The 23477-nt window shown below is 47.8% G+C and overlaps 1 protein-coding gene across 1 annotated transcript; it reads left to right on the forward strand.

The window, feature by feature from the left end:
- The first annotated feature begins 20 nt into the window (after nucleotides 1-20).
- Nucleotides 21-21595, forward strand: DNAJA1 (DnaJ heat shock protein family (Hsp40) member A1). Its single transcript, XM_077817951.1, has 9 exons — nucleotides 21-152; nucleotides 454-595; nucleotides 809-986; nucleotides 1224-1328; nucleotides 1544-1771; nucleotides 5346-5460; nucleotides 17509-17624; nucleotides 19566-19666; nucleotides 20261-21595. The coding sequence occupies exons 2-9, from the start codon at nucleotides 464-466 to the stop codon at nucleotides 20477-20479; spliced, it is 1194 nt and encodes a 397-aa protein (XP_077674077.1). The 5' UTR covers nucleotides 21-152; nucleotides 454-463; the 3' UTR covers nucleotides 20480-21595.
- The last annotated feature ends 1882 nt before the right edge of the window (nucleotides 21596-23477 follow it).

The raw sequence follows: 23477 nt of genomic DNA on the forward strand, positions 1-23477 counted from the left end.
AACCGAGGGGGCGGGACTTCCGGGGCGAGGCTTCGCCAGCGACAAAACTCCCCGGATGCGTTGCGGCAGAGACCGGCTTGGAAAGAACTTTCTAGAACAGCCAGGCGCGGCGAGCGCAGCCGAGACCGGAGCCCGCCCAGCCCCCGCCGCCGGTGAGTGGCAGCTGCACCGCACCCCCCTCCCCCTCCCCGCCGCTCCCATCCCGGCTCCTACCTCCCGGGCCCCGCCGCTCCCCTCCCCCCGGCCCCGCGCCCCGCACCTCCCGGGCCGCTCCCCTCCCCCCGCGCCCCCGCCGCTCCCCTCCCCCCGGCCCGCGCCCTGCACCTCCCGGGCCGCTCCCCTCCCCCCGCACCTCCCGGGCCGCTCCCCGGCCCCCGCCGCTCCCCTCCCCCCGGCCCCGCGCCCCCCGGCGGCCGGGCCCGCGTGCCGGGGGCTCACGCTCGGTTCCCGCAGGCCGCCCGCCATGGTGAAGGAGACCACGTACTACGACGTGCTGGGGGTGAAGCCCGGCGCGTCGCAGGAGGAGCTGAAGAAGGCCTACCGCAAGCTGGCGCTGAAATACCACCCCGACAAGAACCCCAACGAGGGCGAGAAGGCAAGTGGCCGCGGCGGGGGGGGTGGGGGCGGCGGCGGGGGGCGTGGGGGCGCGGCGGCGGGGGGGTGGGGGCCGCGGCCCCTGCCCGCGGGACTCGCTTCCCGGGCCGGCCCGTAACTTTCCGGGGGCGGGGGGGTCCAGGGCTCGTGTCGGGCCGCTGGGGGCTGCTGGCGAGTCGCCGTGTTAACGCGCGTTCTGACCTGTCTCTTCCAGTTCAAGCAGATTTCCCAAGCCTATGAAGTACTCTCTGATCCCAAGAAGAGAGACTTGTACGACAAAGGTGGCGAACAGGCTATTAAAGAGGGTGGTACTGGCAGTGGTTTCGGGTCACCCATGGATATTTTTGATATGTTCTTTGGAGGAGGCGGAAGAATGCAGAGAGAGAGGAGAGGTAATTTGACTGTTTCTGTGATACTACCTAAAGTGGCCATTTACTGTGGAAGTGTTTCCTGTAGAATATGTAACTGTTCAGAGTGTGGTGTAAGATTATGGACACTGACTTCTGTAAAACACTTTTTACAAACTAAACAGCGTTGTTAATGCTGTGCAACAGTGTCTAAGGTTATTAGAAACAGTATCTGGTTCCAAGCGAATGACATGTCAGGTAAAACCTTTCTACTCTTTACAGGTAAAAATGTTGTTCATCAGTTGTCAGTAACTTTGGAAGACTTATATAATGGTGCAACAAGAAAACTGGCTCTGCAGAAGAATGTGATCTGTGACAAATGTGAAGGTATGTTAATGTTCACTGTTGGATTTTTATAATCTAAATGTTTTTCAGATAACTGCATATTGGAATTAAAAGTTCATTCAGGTTAAAAGAAACCCTGGATTTAGATGAACTTAACTCTATTTCTAGGTAAATTGTAAACGTACTTCTAGTTTTAAGTTCCTTTTTAGAGAGAAAACACAATCAATTCTAATTAGACTTTGCTGTCTTGTCATCAGGCCGAGGTGGTAAGAAAGGTGCAGTAGAATGCTGTCCCAATTGCAGAGGTACAGGCATGCAAATACGAATTCACCAGATAGGACCAGGAATGGTTCAGCAAATCCAGTCTGTGTGCATGGAATGCCAGGGACATGGGGAGCGTATCAGTCCTAAGGACAGGTGTAAAAGCTGCATTGGAAGGAAGATTGTTCGAGAGAAGAAGATTCTAGAAGTTCATATTGATAAAGGTAATGCCTTCAAGGAGAACTTGGCTGATTTTTGTAATATCTTGATCACGGGTACTCAAACTGGGGGTTGGGGCCCTGCAGGGGGTCACAAGGTTATTACATGGGGGTTTGCGAGCTGTCAGCCCCCCCGCTTTGCCTCCAGCATTTTAATGGTGTTAACTATATCAAGTGTTTTTAATGTATGGGGAGGGGTTGTACTCAGAGGCTTGGTATGTGAAAGGGGTTACCAGTACAAAAGTCTGGGAACCCCTGCTCTAAATAGATTTGTATTAACCTTGGATTTGCATGATACAAATTTCAGTAATTGAAAAAGAGCTTTTACCCAGTGGCAGTGTTACATCCATGTTAAAATGTGTAGCAATAGTAGCGTATATAGCTTACTGTTAAATAAGACCTGCGCAGAGCTCTAAAGGGTAGACTTGGCTTCAGATACACACAGCTTGATGGCTAATGGTGGAAATTACTGCTCACTTCTTTAGTAAGCATTAACTTGACTACACCTAGTGCCATGTTAGTTGCATATTGATTACTGGATATGCAAACTGGATTGATTCATGGTGAAGAGAAACTGACAAGCAGACTAATATGCCAGAATGCTGACTAATTACTGACACTGGTTAAAATCAAGCAAGTGGAACGCTTGGTGATGAGTTAAATTGCTTTAGTATTACCCCTTCAGGAATTCTGTGGACAATATTTTAAAATCCTCAATAAATAAATAAATACGGAGGCTCCAGCATGGCAGTGGGGAACACAGCCGCCTGGCTGCATGGAGGTGGGAGATCGTCCTGCAGTCCCCATTTTCTCTCTTTTCCTTCCCCCTCCCAGACAGGGACTCAGCAGTGAGGCTGCACTTGACCCTGACACAGTGCAAGAGCTGGGCCTGCCCCAGGAACACCCTGGGGCCCTGCCTCTCTGTGCTGGGTCTAGGCAGGCAGGCTCAGCCCAGCAGGATCAATATTTGGAGGGTTTAGCATGGAGCAGTTTTAGTGCTGGCGACTCAGTGGGGGATCTGGATTCACATAGGCTTGTTGGCGCTACACAGGCAATGGGGCTCTGCAAGGGGGTCCAGGTGAAAGTGGGGAAGGGGGCTGCTGCTGCCAGGGGGATACTGCATGTAAGGCTGCTTCTTCCGTTTCCCCTCCCCTCGTTACCTTTTTCTCCCACCTGTGCCCTGCTGCAGGCATTCACCATTGTACAGAAACAGGATGGCTCCCAGCACAGAGAAGGGGGGCTTGACTGGCGCTAGGACCCAGAGGCAGTGTCCAGCTGCAGAGTCAGCTAGCCTTTGTGGAACCCTCTTTTTCACCTGGGCAGCTCTGTGTGCATGCAGAAATGGGGGGGGAGGACAGTGGCACATGACCCTGTATGCCTCCCCAAAGTGCGCCATGAGCATCCCCAGCCCTATGCCCCCCATGCCTTACCTCTCTACTGGCTGCTCCAGACACCAGAAGCCCCACTGGCATGTGTTCATTTTTGCAGCTTCTGTTTGCTTCCCTGTCACTTCTGTGGGGAAGCAAATAAATTTGTGGGGGTGGTGCAGAATTCCCCCAGGAGTATAATGTTTCCACTAGTCTTGAGGTTTTGCACAAATCCTGGTCATTCTGCTGTATCTCGGTAAGAACAGATCTGCTAAAGTTGTGGTGTAAAAACAATTCTAAGTCTGTAATGCTTAGAACTCAATCTATTAAGCCATCCTAACAGTCTTGCTCCAGGTGCTACTGACCTACATTAACTTTGCCAGATATTGTTCAAGCCAACCAGCAGAGTTCACAACAAACAACTCTCTTCAGAGGTAGGGGATGGGGAAAGGCCATATTGTGCAGCAGATGCAAGAAGCTTCTATTGCTGAATAGGCCTTGTCAAAAGCTGATCAGTACTGGCTGTGGAAGAATTTGGGCAGTCAGATGTTAACAGCTTGACAAGCATGCAGCACACCCTAACTGGCTGAAGTGCCTGACCCTCCTAGTAATTTCATTCTACATCTACACTTGAAGTCTCTGTAATATGCCTAGAATTTTAAAGGAGGGAGAATATTGAAGCCACAGTTACGGGTGGGGAGGAGGAGAGCAGAAGTTGGCAGTAAGGTACATGCAACACTTCCAGGATCTAGTATCTTCATCTTGAATGATTCAGACCTAAATATGTCCTGATTAACATGGTTGAAGTATGCAGGCCTCCAGGGTGCAGGGTGCTTTTCCTTAGTGCCTAAGGGAGTTGCATGCCTTTTGACAATACTATCCTTAATCTCTACACTGTTGCCATAGCTTTACAATTTGGCTGTTTGCTGTCAACTCAGCTGGGTGTTAGTAAACTAGTATGAAGTCCTAAAACACAAGGTTAAATTACTGTAGGATTCCACTTCCTTGCACTTGATTACAATTCTTTTCTGTGCTTGACTATTGTTTCTAGACTGATGGTCCATGCACTGAGACAAGGTAGGTGAGGTAATATCTTAATGGACCAACTTCTGAGAGGGTGAGACAGGCTTTCACGTTTACACAGAGCTTTTTTCAGGCATATACATCTCCATGCATTGTTTTGTAGACACTTCAAAGACTACTTGTTTACTTACATCCTGCTCCTTCCCATTGACCTAGCAGCTGGACAAGCAGATACCAAAAGCATGGTTTCCCTGGGGGTTTGGTGGAGGTGCTCAGGCCCTGCCCCCACCACTCCTATTCCCCCACCTATTCCCACCCTGTTCTGCTCGCTCCTCCTCCTTCCTCCAGTGCTCCTTGTCAAAAGCTGAAGCATGGTGGGTGGGAGGGAGGTGATCTGGCAGCTGGTGAGTGCTGAGCACCTACTATATATAGGTTTCAGAGTAGCAGCCGTGTTGGTCTGTATTCGCAAAAAGAAAAGGAGTACTTGTGGCACCAAATAAATTGGTTAGTCTCTAAGGTGCCACAAGTACTCCTTTTCTTTCTACTATATATATATTTTCACCCCCTCCCGCGTGGGTGCTCTGTGATCAAGAGACTATTCCACCAGTCTTGAAATGAGGAGACTTAGATAACTAAATCAGAGAAGCCGGGTGTTAGCCCCAAAAGGAAAGACCTGCCTGGTTGTGTAGTAGTAGCTCTTTGATGTGAGAGAACTGGAGGTCTTATGAAGAGGATTTCCTATTTACATACTTGCAGCTTCAAAATCATGCTTAACCCAGTAGCTCTGCAGCAGCTATGTACAAAACAGCCAGTAGGTGGAAATACAAGGAGGCTTTAAGCAAACCACTTGGGACTGTGATGGTGGTAAGTAGTCATCTCAGCTATTCTTCTGCTTTCATCAAGGAATGACCTTTATAGGTGGCAATCCTGACTAGAATTGGGCTGCTTGACAACTAGCTGAGAGAGCCCAGCAGTTCAATATGCTGCCATAGCCTAGATTGCCTTCATGCAGGGCTCTGGAAATGTAGCTGGTTAGTCATGTGTAGTGCTTTGAGGGGGACGGGGAAGTAGATGCAATATCAGAACCTACCAATTCCAGCTGTTTTGTAGCACAAGTTACAGCCTGCTAAAGTGATACTATTTTTGTACTGTAGCTATTTCAATTCTAATTACATGTGCCTTTGCAATAGGAATGAAGGATGGTCAGAAGATAACATTCCATGGGGAAGGGGACCAAGAACCAGGACTAGAGCCAGGAGACATCATTATTGTCTTGGATCAAAAAGACCATTCTACATTTACAAGGTAAAGATCTAGCTGAAAGACCTACACTCACAAGCTTGAGATGTTTCTGTGTTGTCCAGAAACTTCATACATCTAAACTCAACCAGTGCTATCCAGCTAGATTTCAATTGCTCTAAGCTGGTTTATAGAGTTGGATGAACGCTTGGCTTATTCTTTTAGAGCAGTGGTCCCCAAAGTGTGGAGGAACACTTTGGGGTGGGGGAGCATGCAGTGTGGCCCTGGCTGCTGCTGAGCCAACTGTGCAGTAAAGGGGGACACAGACAGATTCTATTACAGGGGGTGGGGCACATGACAGGAAAAGTTTCAGCACCACTACCGAGTCTCTGAATATTTGCAGAGATACCTGTTCAATTAGTCTTATAGCTGGCATTGCACTTGTTGCTTTGCAGATGTAAGATCTCTCCAAATGGCTTCTAGACAAACCAAAGAGTGGGTAGTTCGGAGTAGGCTATTACAAAAATCGAGGTCAGAATCATGAGTTTTCCTGAATGTTCAGCACGTGCCTTCATGCTGACTTGCTGTGAATATCTGCAGTGTTTATTGCAAGATGTTATCAAATCTACTCCATTACCTGTATTTTCAAGCTGCTACTTTGCTCAGCCATAGCTGTTAGACAACCAAGCCTGGTTTCAAGAAAGATGAAACTAAACTTCACGTCTGTCTTTCTCCATGTGGATCCTGCTTATGGTGCCCATGCTCATCAAACTTCCAAGATTAGAATCTTCTGACAGGCACTACCTCAGACAATGCTGATGTACTGCCTGTCTCTCTGCCCCCCTCCTGAGGGCATATTAGGCAGAGCAGCCCCAACCGCCTTTTGGTTGCTCTTACCAGTGGCAGGGAGATAAAACTCAGTGGTGTCTGTCTGGTACCCTGTAATATCTCTTTAAATCAGTTTTGTAAATACTAACACTATATTAGTTCAGGGCTTTTCTACTGCCTCCAATGCATCCAGGCAGGGCAGAGTTGAGCAGTGCTGTAAGGGCAACTCAGTGCTGTATTATTTTAAACTGAGCACAGAGCCTGATGATCAGCTTCCTAGCCTGTCCAGGGTTCTTTACCTTACTCAGTTCCACAGGGTGTTGCAAAGTCCACTCTGGCACTTGCAGAATTCTCAGTGGGTCAGACTCCCTCATGTTTGGTCTGGTACTGTTTCCAGGGTTCTTATGCTACTGGCAGACTTCTTACTATTGACATTTCACCCCTGGCACCAACCCCAGTAAGAATGCCACCAAAAATTAATCTTTTTTGGTACCAGTATTCACCTGTCCTACCACTGAGGTCAGCACTAACCCCTAGAACAGATTTGCTGTTCATATTCTCCTACACACTCTCTGCAGAATCAGACCTTTCACCAGACATCCCCCTCCATCCAGGTTTTCATGATGTAGGGCAATTTACAGCTCACCCTCAATCATGCCAGCCAACTTCAGGGGTTAACTCAGGCTCCTAAATCCCCCAGAGCATGTTGACATCCCTTAGCAGACATCACCTTGGACATCAGGGTCTCCTCAATTTAATCCCTTCAGCTTCCCACCCTTGCCTCATTGGACATTCTGGGGGCCCATCTGGACATTGTTGGAGCTGCTTTTGCTCCTCTTGCAAATGATCCCTTTCCCGCTAGGTGCTGTGTTTGATCACCAAGTAGATCTCTCAAGGTACTGCAAGAAAAAGTGGAGGCCAAGGCTCAGGAGGAAGGATAGAAAGGAGAATCCTTTCAATCCCTCTCAGCTGACTACTCCTAAGAATCCATCTTCCTTTTCACTGAATTACATGTTAGTTTTACAGAGTTACTTGCTCCAATGCCATCTGACCACTTCAAACCCTTCCAGGAGTTGCTGGGAAGGATTGCAGACACTCTGGACACAATTATCTGTAGTGCAAGAAGAAGCACATAATTAGAATGGAGGATGTTATACCTTCCAGGCACATTGGCAGTGTCAAATGAAGGTGATCTAGACCCTGCTAAACCTGTGGCAGACTCCTGCTGCTATACCTTCAGTGCTGAAACAGACAAGAGACCAAGTCCCTCGAGCAACTTGAATATTTTGTCTGCATCCAGCTTCTGGCTTGCTGGTGGTATCTGCAGCACAAGAGAAATCCCAGGCTAGGACCGCCTAAAGCCATCCCTAATAACACCCCTCCAAGAGATCTTTTAATCAAAAAGACCTACTCAGTATCGCTTCAACTGCAGATGGCCACTAGTCAAGCCATAAATGACTGTTCAACCTGGCAGAGAAGTGTCATCCTTGACAAGCTCCCACAGAAATCTGAGATCCATCATTTAGGAAACTATTAGTAGCTGAACCCTGTTCCAAGCACCTCTGGGTAGAGCTGGGTGAAACTTTTTAGATGAAGAGTTTATTTGCTGCAAATATGTAGTTCCAGTCAACTTGACAGTATTGGCAAATTTGCATCAGATTTGCCAGGTAGCTTCACCAAAACTCTGAGGTTAGAGTCACGTAGATATTGATTCCCTTTGTCCCAATGGTCAGGGCACTCAGCTTGGTTTGAATCCTCTCTCTGGAGCAGGGACTTGAAGTTGGGCCTCACTATCCCAGGTGAGTGCCCTAACCACCAGGCTATAGTCACTTTCTCTCGTCCTGTTACTGTTCCATTTTCTATAAGGTAGAATAGATTCAATAGGAGATGGTGAGAGCCCCATAGAATGCCCTATAGCTTGGTGGTTGGGTCACTCACCTTGAAGGGAACTGGGATTGTTTAGTCTGCAGAAGAGAAGAATGAGGGAGTATTTGGTAGCTGCTTTCAACTGCCTGAAAGGGGGTTCCAAAGAGGATGAACCTAGACTGTTCTCAATGGTACTAGAAGACAAAACAAGGAGTAATGGTCTCAAGTTGCAGTGGGGGAGGTTTAGGTTGGATATTAGGAAAAACTTTTTCACTAGGAGGGTGGTGAAGCACTGGAATGCGTTACCTAGGGAGGTGGTGTGGTGAAGTCTCCTTCCTTAGAGGTTTTTAAGGTCAGACTTGACAAAGCCCTGGCTGGGATGATTTAGTTGGGGATAGCTCCTGCTTTGAGCAGGGGGTTGGACTAGATGACCTCATGAGTCCCTTCCAACCCTGAGATTCTTTGAATGGGTAGGGGAAAGACCTGGGTTTAAATCCCTACTCCAGGGCCCCAACCACTGGGCTAAATTATAAGGTGGGCACCACAACCATTACCTCTTCTAGCCTTTTTGTCAATCAAATCCTCTAAAAGTGCCCGGAAACAAATGATTTGGGGTCAAATAGCATGTTCTGTTTACCCATAAGACCTCTGACCTCACCAAAAAACCTGTAACTTTTGAATTTGGTTTGATCTGAACAAAACCTTTTTTTTTATGGAGTTGCCGGAGAGGCAAACAGTTGTTTTCTGGGTTTTTTTGGGCCTGGCTTTAGCCATGTATCTCTCAGATTAAAACAGCCCATTCCATGACTACAGCCATCACCACAATATGGGCATCCTGTTTACAATCCACAGGGATTCTAGAGAAGTCCAAACAACTATCAACAATGTTTTCATTGAATGACAAGCTATTAGCTCCTGCAAGGATGACTTATGTACCCTAAAGGAGCACAGGGCCTGCTGTCAGGAGAAAACATGTCATGTATCCAGGCTAGTTCAGACAGAACTTTCTCCCGTTGGCACCAGATGGTGCTGATTATTCAAAGTCTCACTTTTCCCTCAGATAGCCCCCTCCCTTCCCAGCAGCTGGTTTCTCAGTTGGGTTCAGAGCTATGTATCAGTCCAACTAGAGCATCCTATGTCTACCCCATTTTTGGTTCCTGCATTTCCCATTTTTCTCACCCATGGTCTGGGATTGCTACAGACCAGTGGATAACATACATCTCCTTTAATCTCCAGTTCCACTCCTGGCCACTCACCTCCCTAGTTCCCTGATCTTCTTAAGGGACCCACCTTGCATGACAAACTGAGGGATTGTTGATGTGGAATCCTTACAACATAAGTGCTCAGGAGTTCAGAGGGAAAGATTTCTATTCCTGGTACTTATATCCCCAAAAGAACAAGGGATGCATCTTGTGCTGGACCTGAGATGACTACACAAACATACAGTGCACTTACATGATGACTTTTGACAGACCTCCCCTCCACTCTCCCCAAGGCTGGTTGAGGTCTGTTTACAAACCCATCAAACAGAGTATGGACACTCACTTCATGGTCCAAGTAGGAGTACCAGTTTCCCTAAACTGGATGATGACCTTGATGGTGTGCAAGGGGTACCATTCTGTAATCTGTACCTTACCTCAGACTGGAACACTGATTACAGATGCATCCATGGCAGGTTGGAGAGGCCCATCTAAACCACCTGCAAGTTCAATACATGTAATTTTGGGAAAAAACCCTCAATCCGTTTCAGTGTGCTGTAATTCCATACAAGTGGACTACCCTGCAGAGCTTTTGTACTGCTACTGGAAGGAACTACTGTACAGATCTGACAGACGGCACCTCTACAATGTATATCCACAGGTGGGGGTGCTAACTTGTCAGGAAGCAATCGTTCTGTGAGGGTGGTTCGACAGTCACACATCTTAGCTCCATGGCATGTCACCTACCAGGAACAAACAGTGGAACAGATTTCTTCACCAGACACGACTCAGCCAGCCATTAATGGTTACTGGAGACTTGTTCTCAAGCCTAGCAGATAACTCCTTGTGACAGAGTAAGGTTAGGAAGGTGGCAAGCCAGTCCTTGGTCTCAAAGTTGAGAAACACTGATCTAGACCTGTTTGTTGTAAACAGGTACAACAGTGCCCACAAGTTCTGCTCCAGGGCTGGTGATAAGGATGCCTTCCTCATTCCTTGGTCTCAAGGTCTTCTCTACCTTTCCTTTTTTTTCCTCCATTGCCATGGCTCAGAAGGAAGATCTATCAGACTTGCCAGCAGAGTAATTATCCTAGCTTTTTGCTGGACCAAACAGCAACCCGTGGGCCGACTGCATCCATCCACACAGCCACCAACTTCTCTCCCCAGTCTGCCAGACTTATTCTGGGAAACTAGGGGACATTCTCCATCTAGGCCCATCTGACTGCTTGGAAATTGGCTCCCTACAGACAGGGACTGCTTTACAGTGATCCAATAAATACTTGCATAGAGCAGGAAGCCCTCTACAGATCAAAGGAGAAAAGTTTGTCTGGACTTCACAGCACTGATGCTTTAGAAGCCCCTATTCCTGAGATTTTTTTAGCTTGAATTGAAGGACATGGTCATCTGGCTTCATTACTGATTCTATCAGAATTTGTTTTGCTGCAATTTCAGCATGCCATCCCCAGTACAAGCTTTTATGGTGACTGGTTCTGGCCCATCCACTCATTTGTGTCTCTTGCTGGGACCTGTATGTAGTTCTTATGGAACCTCCTTTGAACTTTCATTGAACTGCTCTCTCCTCCATCTTGCATTCAAACCAGCCTTTTTCTTGGCTGTCCTGCCTAACAGAGGAGTTAATTGTATTCAAGCACTGTTGGCAGACTCTCTCATGCTGTTTTCCGAAGGGGTATGGTGATGCTGAGATCCCTGAAGTTCCTCACCAGCATGCTGTCAGATTTTTCACTTAAATCAAACTGTCAGACTCCTTGCTGTCCTCAAATGAGGAAGAGGCTGAACACGTAGAAGTTTCCAGAGCCCTCCTTTCTTCAAGTGATTGCTCAAGCCCACTCAACTTAGTTGTGCATCCTCACACCGGTGCCGCCAGTTTTTTCCCTCCGCAGTATCCCTAGGGGTCTAGCTCTGGTGCCCCCTGGAGTGGCGCACACATGCTGCAGCATATAGAGCCCCACCAGCCCCATCCGCCCTCAGTTCCTTCTTGCCGCAAGTGACCGTGCATGGAACTGGTTCCGCTACAGCTAGCGCTGTTGCTTCTCGTTCGTTCGAACACATTTACCTCATTTATATGGGGGGTGGTTTCCCTCTAGTGTTAGTTTCCGTATTCATTAGAGACTTTAAGCCCTGTGACGGCTATAAAAGGCCCATGCCCATTAGCAATCCACAGTGGTTTACGATGATTGGGTGACGGTCATATTAAGTGCAGAATCTGTAAGTCCTTCAAGCCCAGAATGAAGGAGCATGACATTCGCTTGAAAGCACTTCTTAGAGTTTGCCCTTACCGTGATGCCAGAGCAGCACTCCAGTTCAGCGCTGAGCACAGTGACCTCGGTGCATAGCACCCCACCGATCCCCTTCTGTGGCTCCAGCCAAGAAGCCTAGGAATATGGGGCAAGGAAGGCCTCCAGCTTCCTGGAAGGGAAAGGAAAAGTCTGAGGTGTACCAAGCCTGGTCTCGGGCACCTCTTCACCCCCTCAGGATCTTGGACCCCAGTTCAGGTCAAGCAGTGTAGCCCAGCCTGCTCCCCGCCAGCTACCCCAGATAGCAACAGGTCCTCGTGAGCTCCAGGTACCGTCCATACTGGAGGCCCTGCAAGCGGCGCAAGAGATTGTCCCTCCTGGTGCTACCCACTCCAGTCCCTGCAGGGTACTGTCACTGGGTAAACCTGCATTTGGACCACCACAGCCTACACCTTTATGGCAACACTCCCTGTCACACAGGACGTCCTTCCAACAGTCGCCCTTTTGCAGCTGATATGCTTCTGACAGTGATTGGGGCCACAAAGCTTCTGGTTTCTGGACCTCAGACAAGGGCAGAGAGGCTCAAGGCATGGCTGACTGGTGACCAGGCACAGACCTTTGGAGGCTTGCGCTCCCCTGGCAGGAGTTTCAGAGTCTGCGCCCGGAGTCTTCGCGGGACTGTTAATGCTTCGGGAACAAGTCAGGGGACCAACGGACCATCGCCAGTCCCCCAGGGCAGCATCACCACATGCAGCTGCATCTTCACAATGCCTAGCTCACTCTGGTTACCCAATCCTGCTCCCCATCCCAGTACTGCTTGTCAAGTGTGAGGCATAGATTACCGGCCCCGGAGCTGTCGCAGATCCACCAGTCGCCTAGGCTCCGATCCAGGCGCTTGTTGAAATCTGCCAGATCCAACTCTGGGAGGAGCGACCAGTACTGATCGGGACAGAGCCACCACTCACCCCCATCTTGGTCACAGGAGAGTGATCACTTGGGCTCTAGCTCGGGTTCAGAGTAAGGTTCCATAGCTGCAGGACAAGCTCAGATACCTATGGTGCAGACTAAGTCAACAGCACTGCAGCCGGTACAGTGGTACCCATGGGGGTTCACTCAACCCTCCCAGGCCACCCGCTCAGTATCCAGAGAGACTGGCTACCTCCCTCTTCTGTGCTGCTGCCCCCCCCTCCAGTTCAAGAGGCCTCGACTGCAGGCACAGGAGGAAGTGGGTGAGCAAGCCCCCGGACCACTTCTGGTTGCGGAGGACCCCTTGGTCCTGGTTTTCTCCTCTAGTCATTAGATAAGGCTATAGCAAGGGCTCCCTCCACCAATTCCCCCAGGATGATGCTAAGGCGCATCAGCAGCTGTTAGAGGGTCACCGCGAACGTGGGTCTCCAGGCTGAGGAGTTAGAGGAGCCTGCAGACTCCTTTGATCTCTGCTCTGTAGCTTTGCCCCTACATGAGGGGGTTGTGAAAATTACAAATGCCCTCTGGCAAACCTCCTCCTCCTTATCTCAGATCTCCAAGAGGGCAGAGCGCAAGAACTTTGTGCCATCCAAGTACAAGTACCTTTTTATACCCACCCTGCTCCAATTCCCTAGTGGTAGAGGCAGGGTCAACCGGCGATTACCCCTAAGAATAAAGACTCAAGGAGACTAGATTTGTTTGGGCGTCAAGTTTATTCTGCCTCCAGTCTACAGTTGCGGATGGCCAACCATCAGGCCCTCCTAGACTGCTATGATTCTAATATGAGGGCTCAACTGGGGCCAGAGCAACACTCCAGGCAGCGTTGGACATGGCGGACACTGCCACCCATACCATGGCATCAGTCATCTCATTGTTCAGGGCTTCATGGCTTCTCCTCTGGTCTTTCCTCAGAGGCTCAGCAGTCAGTGCAAGACCACCTTTTCCACAGGCACACCCTGTTCGCAGAACAGACCCACAATAAACTCTGGCCTGAGAGATTCCCACAGGACCATGAAAACACTGGGCCTGTATGTCCCCGGCCCTTCCTGCAAGCGGTTTAAGCCGCAGCAGCCTCAGAGCCAGGGGAGCCACCCGAGCCAGGATCCTCCTCATAAAATATCCATAAAGAGGCAGCCTGGCTACCAACCCCTGTCTACATCCTAGGTGGGCTCAACCTGCAGTAAGCAGACTGGCAAGCGCCCATTTTGAGGGTATACCCAAGGGCAACCTGCCAGGCTGTTCCCCAGATCCTTCCTCCCCTGTTTACCAACTGCCTTTCTTCCTTCCCTGTCTGGGCGTCTATAACATCAGACCAATGGGTCCTCAATATGGTAGTGCAGGGTTACACCCTTCAGTTACTTTCTGCCCCTTCGCACCCTGTCCCTCTTCAGGGACTCTTCTCGTGCAGGAGGTAGAGGGACTACTGCAGTTGGATGCGGTGGAGGTAGTTCCTGTGGAGTACAGAAACAAGGGGTTAATTCTGATACCTTTTAATCCTCAAGGCCAAGGGTGGTCTGCAGCCCATACTAGACCTGCGGGGCTTGAACTGCTATTTAGCGAAACTGAAGTTCCACATGGTCTTCCTGCCCTCCATCATCCCCTCCCTGGATCTGGGAGACTGGTTCTCTGCCCTCGATCTGAATGATGCGTACTTCCATATCGCCATCTTTGAGGGACACAGACGCTTCCGGTTCACAGTAGGTCCTGACCACTATCCGTTCGCAGTCGTTCTGTTTTGGCCTAGCGACAGCATCACGGGTATTTACCAAGTGCACATCAGTGGTGGCGGCTTACCTCAGACATTGGGGAATCCAGATCTACCTGTACCTTGATGACTGCTCATCAAGGGCAACCCCAGGTCCAAGGGACGTCGCAGTGCTGCTGGCCATGTGCTGTCGGCTCGGCCTGTTGGTGAACGACACAATCCACGTTCGTTCGGGTATAGAGGATAGAGTTAATCGGAGTGGTGCTCAACTCAACCTGTGCCGGGACGTTCCTGTCGCTGGAGAGATTCAGGGCATTAGCAGACCTCATCATGGAAGTTTCCATGTCCAGGTTTGCCTGTACCTCCTAGGTCACATGGTGGCATGTACATATGTTGCACGTGCTATGCCAGGCTCTGGATGTGACCCCTGCAGCAATGGCTGACTGTCTACTCCCAGTCCAGGCCACCTGGAAAAGGTGGTCACCGTTCCCGCAACAATACTCACCTCACCTCACCCCAGGAATGTCCTGGAAGGAGTCCCCTTTGACAGCACTCCCCACTCAGTCAAGTTCTTGGATGCCTCAGATCTTGGTTGCAGGGCGCACCTCAACAATCTCCAGACCCAGGGTACGTGGCTCCCAGTAGAGGTGACGTTACACATAAACATCAAAGAGTTCAGGGCAGTCTGCAGGGCATGCACAGTCTTCCTTCCTCACCTGTCTGAGTCTTGATGGACAACACAGCCTCGATTGTCTATCAACAGACAGGGAGGAGCTTGATCCTCTGCCCTATGCCAAGAGGCACTCAGTCTTTGGGACTTGTGCATCAACCACAGTATCAGTCTAGAAGCATGTCACCTCCTGGGGATCAAGAACACATTAGTGGATCACCTAAGCTGGGACTTCTCCTCTCACCATGAGTGGGTGCTCCACCATGAAGTAGCCTGCTTGGTCTTCCAGAGGTGGGAATATCCCCAAATGGATCTGTTCGTCACCAGCAAAACAGGAAGTGCTACCACTTCTGCTTCAGATGGAGTCTGGGCAAGGGCTCCCTCTCCAATGCCTTTCTTCTGTCCTGGGTGGGAAGCCTGATGTACGTGTTCCCCCAATCCCACTTGTCAGTAGGGTCCTGGCAGAAGTCAAGAGAGACAGGGCCAAAGTTATCATGATCACCCCAGCGTGGATGCCCCAGCATTGGTTTAGCGTGCTGTTGAGCTTGGCAGCAGTCCCCTGTGGCCCCTGCTGGACTGACCAGACCTATTGTCACAGGACCGCGGTCGCCTCTTGCACCCCAACCTTACGTCTCTCCATCTCATGGCATGGATATTGCATTGATGACCCCCTGAAGAATGGACCTGTTCAGAGGAGGTCCAGCAGGTCCTCCTGGGGAGTAAAAAACCCTGGACTAGACAGACCTTTCTGGCAAAGTTGACAAGACTTTTCCACTGGGTGGCCAAATGGGGCATCTCCCCTTCGCATTCTTCAGTGCAGTCGATCTCTGCCTTTCATCCACCCGTCCGGGGCAGACTGTGTTTTCCCATGACATGACAGCCAGGTTCCTGAGAGGTATCGAGACCTTTTTCCTCAAGTCCAGTCCCACAATGGGATCTCAACTTGGTTCTGTCCAGGCTCACAGGCCTAGCCTTTGGCCTCCTGCTTCCTGTCTCACCTATCGTGGAAGGTAGCTTTTCTGGTGGCAGTGACATTGGCGAGGCAAGTCTCCAAGCTGCAAGCCCTGACCTCGCAACTGCCTTCCAGCGGCCTTCTATAAGAACAGGGTCCAGCTCCAGCCCCATCCGGCTTTCCTTCCCAAGAAGGAGTCCACTTTCCACATGTGCCCGGACATCTTCTTTCTGGTCTTCTGCCCTAAGCCCTATGAGACTAGTGAAGAGAGGCGCCTCTGCGCTTTGAACATAAGGGCCCTGGCTTTCTACCTAGATCGAACAAAACCTTTCTGTAGGTCGACTTAGCTTTTCATCTCTACAGCTGATAGAAATCCTCTGAGTGGACACCGGGAGGCTCTTCATCTTAACTAGATTATCTCGTGCATAAAAGCTTGTTACAAGCTGGCGGGGGCCCCACTGCCGCCAATTGTCGGAGCCCACTCGACTAGAGCGCAGGCATCCTCGCTGGCCTCCGGCACATGTTCCGATCCAGGACGCCGTAAAGCCGCGGCGTGGTCCTCGGTACACGCTTTCGTGGCCCCCATGTCATCACGCAGCAGGCCAGGGACGACACGGGGTTTGGCACAGCTGTGTTGCAATCTACATGTCCTTGAACTCCTTACCCACCTCCATGGGTACTGTTTGGAGTCCCCTAAGTTGAATGAACGTGAGCAATCACTGGAAGAAGACGACAGATACCTTTTTCTGTAACTGATGTTCTTTGAGATGTTGCTCATGTCCATTCCACAATCTGCCCTCCTTCCCCACTGTCGGAGTTTCCAGCGCGAAGGAACTGAGGGTGGAGGGGGCCAGTGGCTTTCTATCTATTTGGGGATTGAGCGGAATCCACCCTGACAGACTTGGAACTTACTGATCTTACAATAACTGATTCAGGAATTCTCCATATGGATTTTATGTCCACCCTGCATCGCAGCTCCTTCAGAGTCCATCTCTGGTTTGAGATTCTGGATTAGCCAGAGAGCTGAGGTGGCTGGGGCTGCTGTGCCTGTTACGCCCTTGGGTGGGGGAGCTCAAGCACAAAGGGTGTGTAGGTGTGGCTCCAGCAGACGCTGCTAGCCAAAAGATTCTCATCTCACATGCCTGAGGTGCGTGCACGCCAAGTGGGATCTACAGACAAAACAGCTAAAAAAGCCGCTTCTGTAAGGTAGCGGTTTTTCCCCCGAGCACCAGCCATCGGTGCAAGTAGAACAAAATGAGCAGCAGTGGCGGTCCGTTAGTTTAAAGAGAACCATCTTTATATTTCAACTGCTGTAAGCATGTTGAAATCCTCCATGGCTCTTTAACAGTTTAGCCAGTTGTAGCATACTTGTCTTTCCCCAAATTTGGCATAGGGCAGACAATAGGAGTGTATGCAATCTAGTCACTCATGTGGGAGTAAGGCTAATTGGGTCTTTTGTCCTGGCCAAAGCCAGGTTAGTCTCTTGGGGGTATACAGCTTCTTTATAATCTTCCTATAATTAATCTGTGTGGGGAGGGAAGGGTGGACTAATTTCTAGAATAAAATCCAATTTCTGCAAAGACCTACTAGGCAGTTCTAGTGTTAAAGATTTTTTCCAAAATCTTCAGAGCTCTCTTGCATGCGATGTATTTATTCAAATGTAAACTGTTCTGTAGGCGAGGTGAAGACTTGTTCATGTCCATGGACATACAGCTGGTTGAGGCACTGTGTGGCTTTCAGAAACCTATTGCAACGCTGGATAACAGAACTATAATTATTACTTCTCATCCTGGTAAGTGTGTTTAAAAGTATTGCTGTTAAACTTGTGCGGCTAGCAACATTATCCTTGAGTTCTCCAGTTGCATAGTAAAGGGACTAAAAGAGCATTTCAAGTAATAGTATTGGTTTAAAGTATTAACTTGGGCCAGAAAGTGTAAATCTCTCAGTCAGTCTTTTATACTGTAAAAACACTCTCCTTGAAAAGATTAAGTTTTAACTAGTATGTCCTGGTGGATGAGTTATTGGATTAATAACTCAAACTAATGAAAGATGCAACTTGTACATCAGGGTGTAACTTTCATAACTAACTGCACTCCACTCAGCAACAGATAAGACTCTCTCTCATGCACGGCTGTTTGTAACTTAACTTGACTAGATATGTGGGGGGAATTTAAGAAGGCCCCAACTCCTGTGAAAACTGGAGTTCTTGAGCTCAGAATTCATGGAATAGTGTCTGTTCAGTCAGAACACACTGCATAAGAGGGCTTCTTTCAGGATGCATGAACACACAATTGCATATGTATGCAGTGGTGGTGTAGCTGTGTCGGCCCCAGGATATTAGAGACAAGGTGCGTGAGCTATTACTATATTGGATCAACTTCTCTTGGTAAGACAAGCTTTTGAGCTCCACAGAACTCTTCAGGTCTGGGAAACGTACTCAGTGTCACAGCTAAATACAAAATTGAACAGATAGTTTTAACATAAGTGGTTACGCTAAAAGTAAGTTAAATATGTCCTAAAGGAAGATGATGTGGCCTGTTACTACCCATGTAGTCGTAGGTAAGGCTGCGAGTCTGTCATGGATTCTGTAATTTCCTGGGACTTTTGCAGCAGCCAGTGTCCCTGACCCCAGGACCACTGAGGTGGTCTCCTACCATCACCACAGCACCAGTGGTGGTCCCGGGCTGCATGCCGCTGTCCCAGAGCACTGCAGTGCTCTGGCCCTGCCTCTCCGCTCTTCTGCCCCCCAGCACCAAGATTCAGTCAGGGATATATCGTACAGGTCATGAGCCATGACTTTTACTAAAAACACCCATGACTAAGGCTAAGTGTCACAGAGGTCATGGAAGTCACAGAATCTCATCAGAAGCAAGCACCCGACAGACCAAGACACCAACTTAAAGCAACACCAGACACAACCAGAATAGATGTATAACAGCCCCCACAGCACCCCTTTCGAGATAGAGGGGTCCTACACATGCCTATCACATGTGGAGTACCTCATTCAGTGCACCGACTGCCCCGAGGACACCTGTGTAGATGAAACCAAACAATCACTACATTCAAATGAACTCTCACAGTAAAAGGATAGACACAAACACCCTGTCATCTGTGGGTGAACACTTCTCACAAAGCGATCACTTTATCTGACCATTAGTCATCCACAAAGGACACCTGCACAACACCCTCAAAAGATGAGCTTGGGAGCTTAAATTCATAACTCTGCTAGACACTGAAAATCAGATTGGTTAGACACTATATTTGTAGCTTATTACAACAATCTGTAACTCACTAACTCTTTTTACCCCTATGACTACAGGGGTGTTAACAGGCCACTTCACCTTGAATGATCCCTTAGAATATGTGCTATCTGTTTGATCTTCTATTTAGCTGTGACACTCAGAGTACCTTTCCCTGACCTGAAGAAGAGATCTGTGTGGCTTGAAAGCTTGTCTCTCACCAACAGAAGTTGGTCCAATAGAAGGTTACTTCACCCACCTTGTGTCTCCAATCACATTATATAGCCTTTTAAGACCACTTCTGGGTAGAGGAGAGTTGGCATTACCATTTACAGGCAACCAGGTTTGTAGCAGCCTTTATGAAGGGGGGTCTGGATCAGTATAGTTTCATGAATGTTAGCCCAGAAAACATGGTGTGAAAGGGAGTTGAGGGGAGATCACATAAATGTAGCAACTATAACAGCTTGTCTTCTGTGTCTGGGTTTTTGCTTTAGGTCAGATCGTCAAGCATGGAGATATCAAATGTGTGCTGAACGAGGGTATGCCAATTTATCGCAGACCGTATGAAAAAGGGCGCCTGATCATGGAGTTCAAGGTGAGAGTTCAGGCAGCTGTGTATAGTTAAACATGGCTCAGCCTGAACATGGTGGAAACCTGTCAGGTTAAAGTTGACTTCTATTTCTAATGGGGACAAGAAGACAGGCACTCAATCTTTGCTTGTTTCTGCCTTCAGTTCTGCCAAAGGCTGTGTAAACTGATCCAATATACAGGGTTATGCTGCTTAGAATAAGCTGAAATACTGACATTTTAAAAATAACTGCCTCAAATAGCTTGGACAGGATCTTAGATGTGGACACTTTTCTTTGGAAACTACTTTATTGGAACGGTCATCTTGTAGGCAAAACATAGTGCATAGAGAGATCTGGAAAACCTGATAATGGAAGGCAGCCAGATTGTATGAGAGGTTTGACAAAAGTAAAAATGCATTCTACTTGCTAGCTTGTTTTTTTGTTTTATCCCTTGGGAAACTTGGGAGCCTAGAGCTACCGAAAGAGCCCTAGGATTCTGCTACAAGCTCATGCTTGTAGGAGCAAGGTAGCACACGCCTCTCAAAGCAGTAATACTGTGTGGTGGAGAAAAAACTGTTAAAGACTGTTCATGAATGGCCATCCTTACTGATTTTTTTCAGGTAAACTTCCCAGAGTGTGGCTTCCTCTCTTCTGATAAGCTCTGTCTATTGGAAAAACTTCTACCTGCAAGGAAGGAAGTGGAAGAAACTGAAGAAATGGATCAGGTAGAGCTGGTGGACTTTGACCCTTCTCAAGAAAGAAGACAGCACTACAATGGAGAAGCCTATGAAGACGATGAGCATCATCCTAGAGGTGGTGTTCAGTGTCAGACATCTTAAAATGGCCAGTGAATACCCATTGTGATGCTTGTTTTGTATGCATTAGTGGGTGAGTGAAGACCTACAAGCAGCTCACTCGCTCCTTGCTATTGTTTTTGTTTTAATATTCAACCATAGTTGTGTTTTTTTTTAAAGCAAGTTAATGAATAAAATCAATAATATTAGAAAACCACACACTGACTTTGCAATTTATGTAAAGTTCAGGGTGCAAGCTCAGCTGAAGTTGACCAATGAAGTCAGCTACCCCTGGCAGCTTGTCTTTATTTCAGGCCTTGTAATTCTTGTATTTTAATTGTGTGCAAATGCACTGGCTTAGATTAAGATTGAGTGGTGGTCTTTTAGATTCTATGCCCTGTTAATGAAGTATACCCAAGTATTTATTTATAGTTCATGTTAAGATCAGTGAAAGTTTCTGTTCTAATCAGACTGTAGAACATAACCTGTGACTGTTTTGGACTTGTACTGCTATTCATCAAATCAGGACTTGCTCTAATGCAGCTGCACAGTGCTGTACTGATTACCTCACTCTGACAAGGATGTGGTCCATCTTCACATGCCCACTTAAACTCCGGCAGATGCACCAGCTCCCTCAGCCTGCTGGATTTGAGATTTTTACAGATCCTTTTGCCTGCCCGCTTCATTCTTTTGTGACCCACTAGTGGATTACAAGTGAAGCTTCCTGCTGTTATAAGCACAGGCAACTTGTCGGGCACTAGTGAACAGTGGGACGGCACTGACATGCCTAATTAAGGAGAGCTAGAATTTTAACCCCATAGTCCTTATTTGTGAGTGAGGCAAGCAGAACAGCTGAGCTTGCTATTCTAAATCCCTAAAGTAGTCTCTGCCTACTGATGTGAAGTTTGACCTCCAACTTGATGCATTAAGTTAGAGGAAGTACCACAGACTCAGTACTGGGGAGTGAAGGTGAAAGGTATATGACCCTGTATAAGGAATTCAATATTAACCAGAAGAGTGGATGACCAATTGAGAGTCCAGTATTTGTATCAAAGTTCTCATCTTTCTGTGTGCATAATCTTAATCTAATTCTTGAAAGACTCTGTATTGTTCCAGTTATTGTAGGCAAAACTTTTCCAATATAATTACAAAACTGTTCAATGGCTCCTAAGACTATTTTGTGTTATGATGTTAGTCTACTTTCAGGCTGCTTTTGGGGGCTGAAGGGAGGAAATGCACAAAGTTTCTGAAAAGGGCTGCATTCAACTCAAGTCACGTGTATTGAAATATGAAGTTGCACATTTTAGTCAAACTACCTACTTAAAATACACTAGACACAAGGTGGGTGAGGTAATATATTTTGTTAGACTAACTTCTTTTGGTGTTCTTGCCCCCTGTTGTCTTCAGATTTGTTTATTTTTCACAAATCTAGCAGATTTACTAATGGTGGCTGGTTTCAGAGCAGCAGCTGTGTTAGTCTGTATTCGCAAAAAGAAAAGGAGGACTTGTGGCACCTCAGACTAACCAATTTATTTGAACATAAGCTTTCATGAGCTACAGCTCACTTCATCGGATGCATTCAGTGGAAAATACAGTGGGGAGATTTATATACACACAGAACATGAAACAATGGGTGTTACCATACATGCTGTAACGAGAGTGATCACTTAAGATGAGCTGTTATCTCCTTGTAGAGGTCCAGTAATTGTAGGCCCACTCAGTTGTCTGTTATAGAGGAATTCCGTTACAGTTAATGGAGAAGGGTGTTGTATGGTTGTCTGACAACCATACCATACGCTTCGGGAAAATTTCCTTGCCCCACAGCACTGGAAAGACATTCCATGCTAGTGAAGCGAGCAGTGTACCTCACAGGTGTGAGCAGGGGCACTGCAGCCTCATCACACAAGCTGGCTGCGGGCAGATACTTACACTTCGGATGGTTTTCAGCACAAAGCGGAAAAACGTTTCAGCCATTGCTGCAGTAGCTCTCGGCGCATAATAAATGCAGTGGCAAGAGGCTTGCTGTGGGGTAAGACGGTAAACAAGCCACCATGCAATAACCCGGAGAAAACATACTTGTCTCCTCCATAGGTGAATCTAAAGGTGGTGGTTTTGCTCCACAGCTCTTTCTCCTGTAAGAGATGGTGTATTAATCACTCGTTGGCTTAACTACATATTTCACAGGAACATATTCCTCTTTAATGCCCTCTGGTAAGGGGAAAAGTTCAGTGCAATGATACATTTGCTGTTTAGTAGCTTAGTTTAAAAACTAAACCCCACTTTTTCAGTCTAGGACAAAGTTTGGGAAGCCAGAGACTTAAATTTTTCTACACAACTTTTCTCCTAGGATTTCCTTTGTGACCATGGGTAACTCAGCCTAAGTGTACAGAATAAGAGGCTTGATTTTTTTTGTAATGTTCCTTGAGCTTCTCAGAGGGACTCTGTAGAAAGGTAAATATTTAAAATTAAAGCTCCATGCATTGCCTGTCTGATGAAAAATGGCAGGTGTATTTTTTGCTGATCTCTAGCTGAGTGTTTCCCAGGGAAAATTTTTTCCACTTAAACTGTTCACTTTGCATATTCTGTGCATTCCTTCCTTTCTTTTGCATCACCAGCAATACAATATTCTGCAGCTCCAATTCCAGCCACAGTCAAACCTGCCAAACTACTTGTTCATACACACAAGTGAGGGCAGCCTTCTGACTCAGCTCTGGGAATGTGATGAACAAATCTGTTGATGCAGGAGACAGAACGGAATCAATTTCCTTCCTCATGGCTGCAGCATTTCAAGGAATAAAAATTTATCATAGAAGCTAGGATATAGTGTTCCGACTACACACAGGACACTTAGAAGTTACAAGTTTAGTCACTTCTGCTTCGTAACCCCACCTAGTGAAGCAGTGTTAAGAGAGGGGTGGGTACTTGAAACCTCTTTGGGAGAGTAATGAGTCACCGTGTGACCCTAAGCTAGTGTTCTGTTTTCCCCAAACTGCCTGAAAATATCCAGCTATCCTCTCCATAATCCATGCTAATCTCCAGTTGT

The sequence above is a fragment of the Eretmochelys imbricata genome, chromosome 5 (genome assembly GCF_965152235.1).
Source record: "Eretmochelys imbricata isolate rEreImb1 chromosome 5, rEreImb1.hap1, whole genome shotgun sequence".
Lineage (NCBI taxonomy): Eukaryota > Metazoa > Chordata > Testudines > Cheloniidae > Eretmochelys > Eretmochelys imbricata.

What these genes read in the sequence shown, in the direction of transcription:
- DNAJA1 (XM_077817951.1), top strand. Translation starts at nt 464, where the DNA reads ATGGTGAAGGAGACCACGTACTACGACGTGCTGGGGGTGAAGCCCGGC. An exon ending in GACCATTCTACATTTACAAG is followed by an intron (nt 5,461 to 17,508) that starts GTAAAGATCTAG and finishes ACTGTTCTGTAG; the next exon opens with GCGAGGTGAAGACTTGTTCA. An exon ending in AATTATTACTTCTCATCCTG is followed by an intron (nt 17,625 to 19,565) that starts GTAAGTGTGTTT and finishes TTTTTGCTTTAG; the next exon opens with GTCAGATCGTCAAGCATGGA.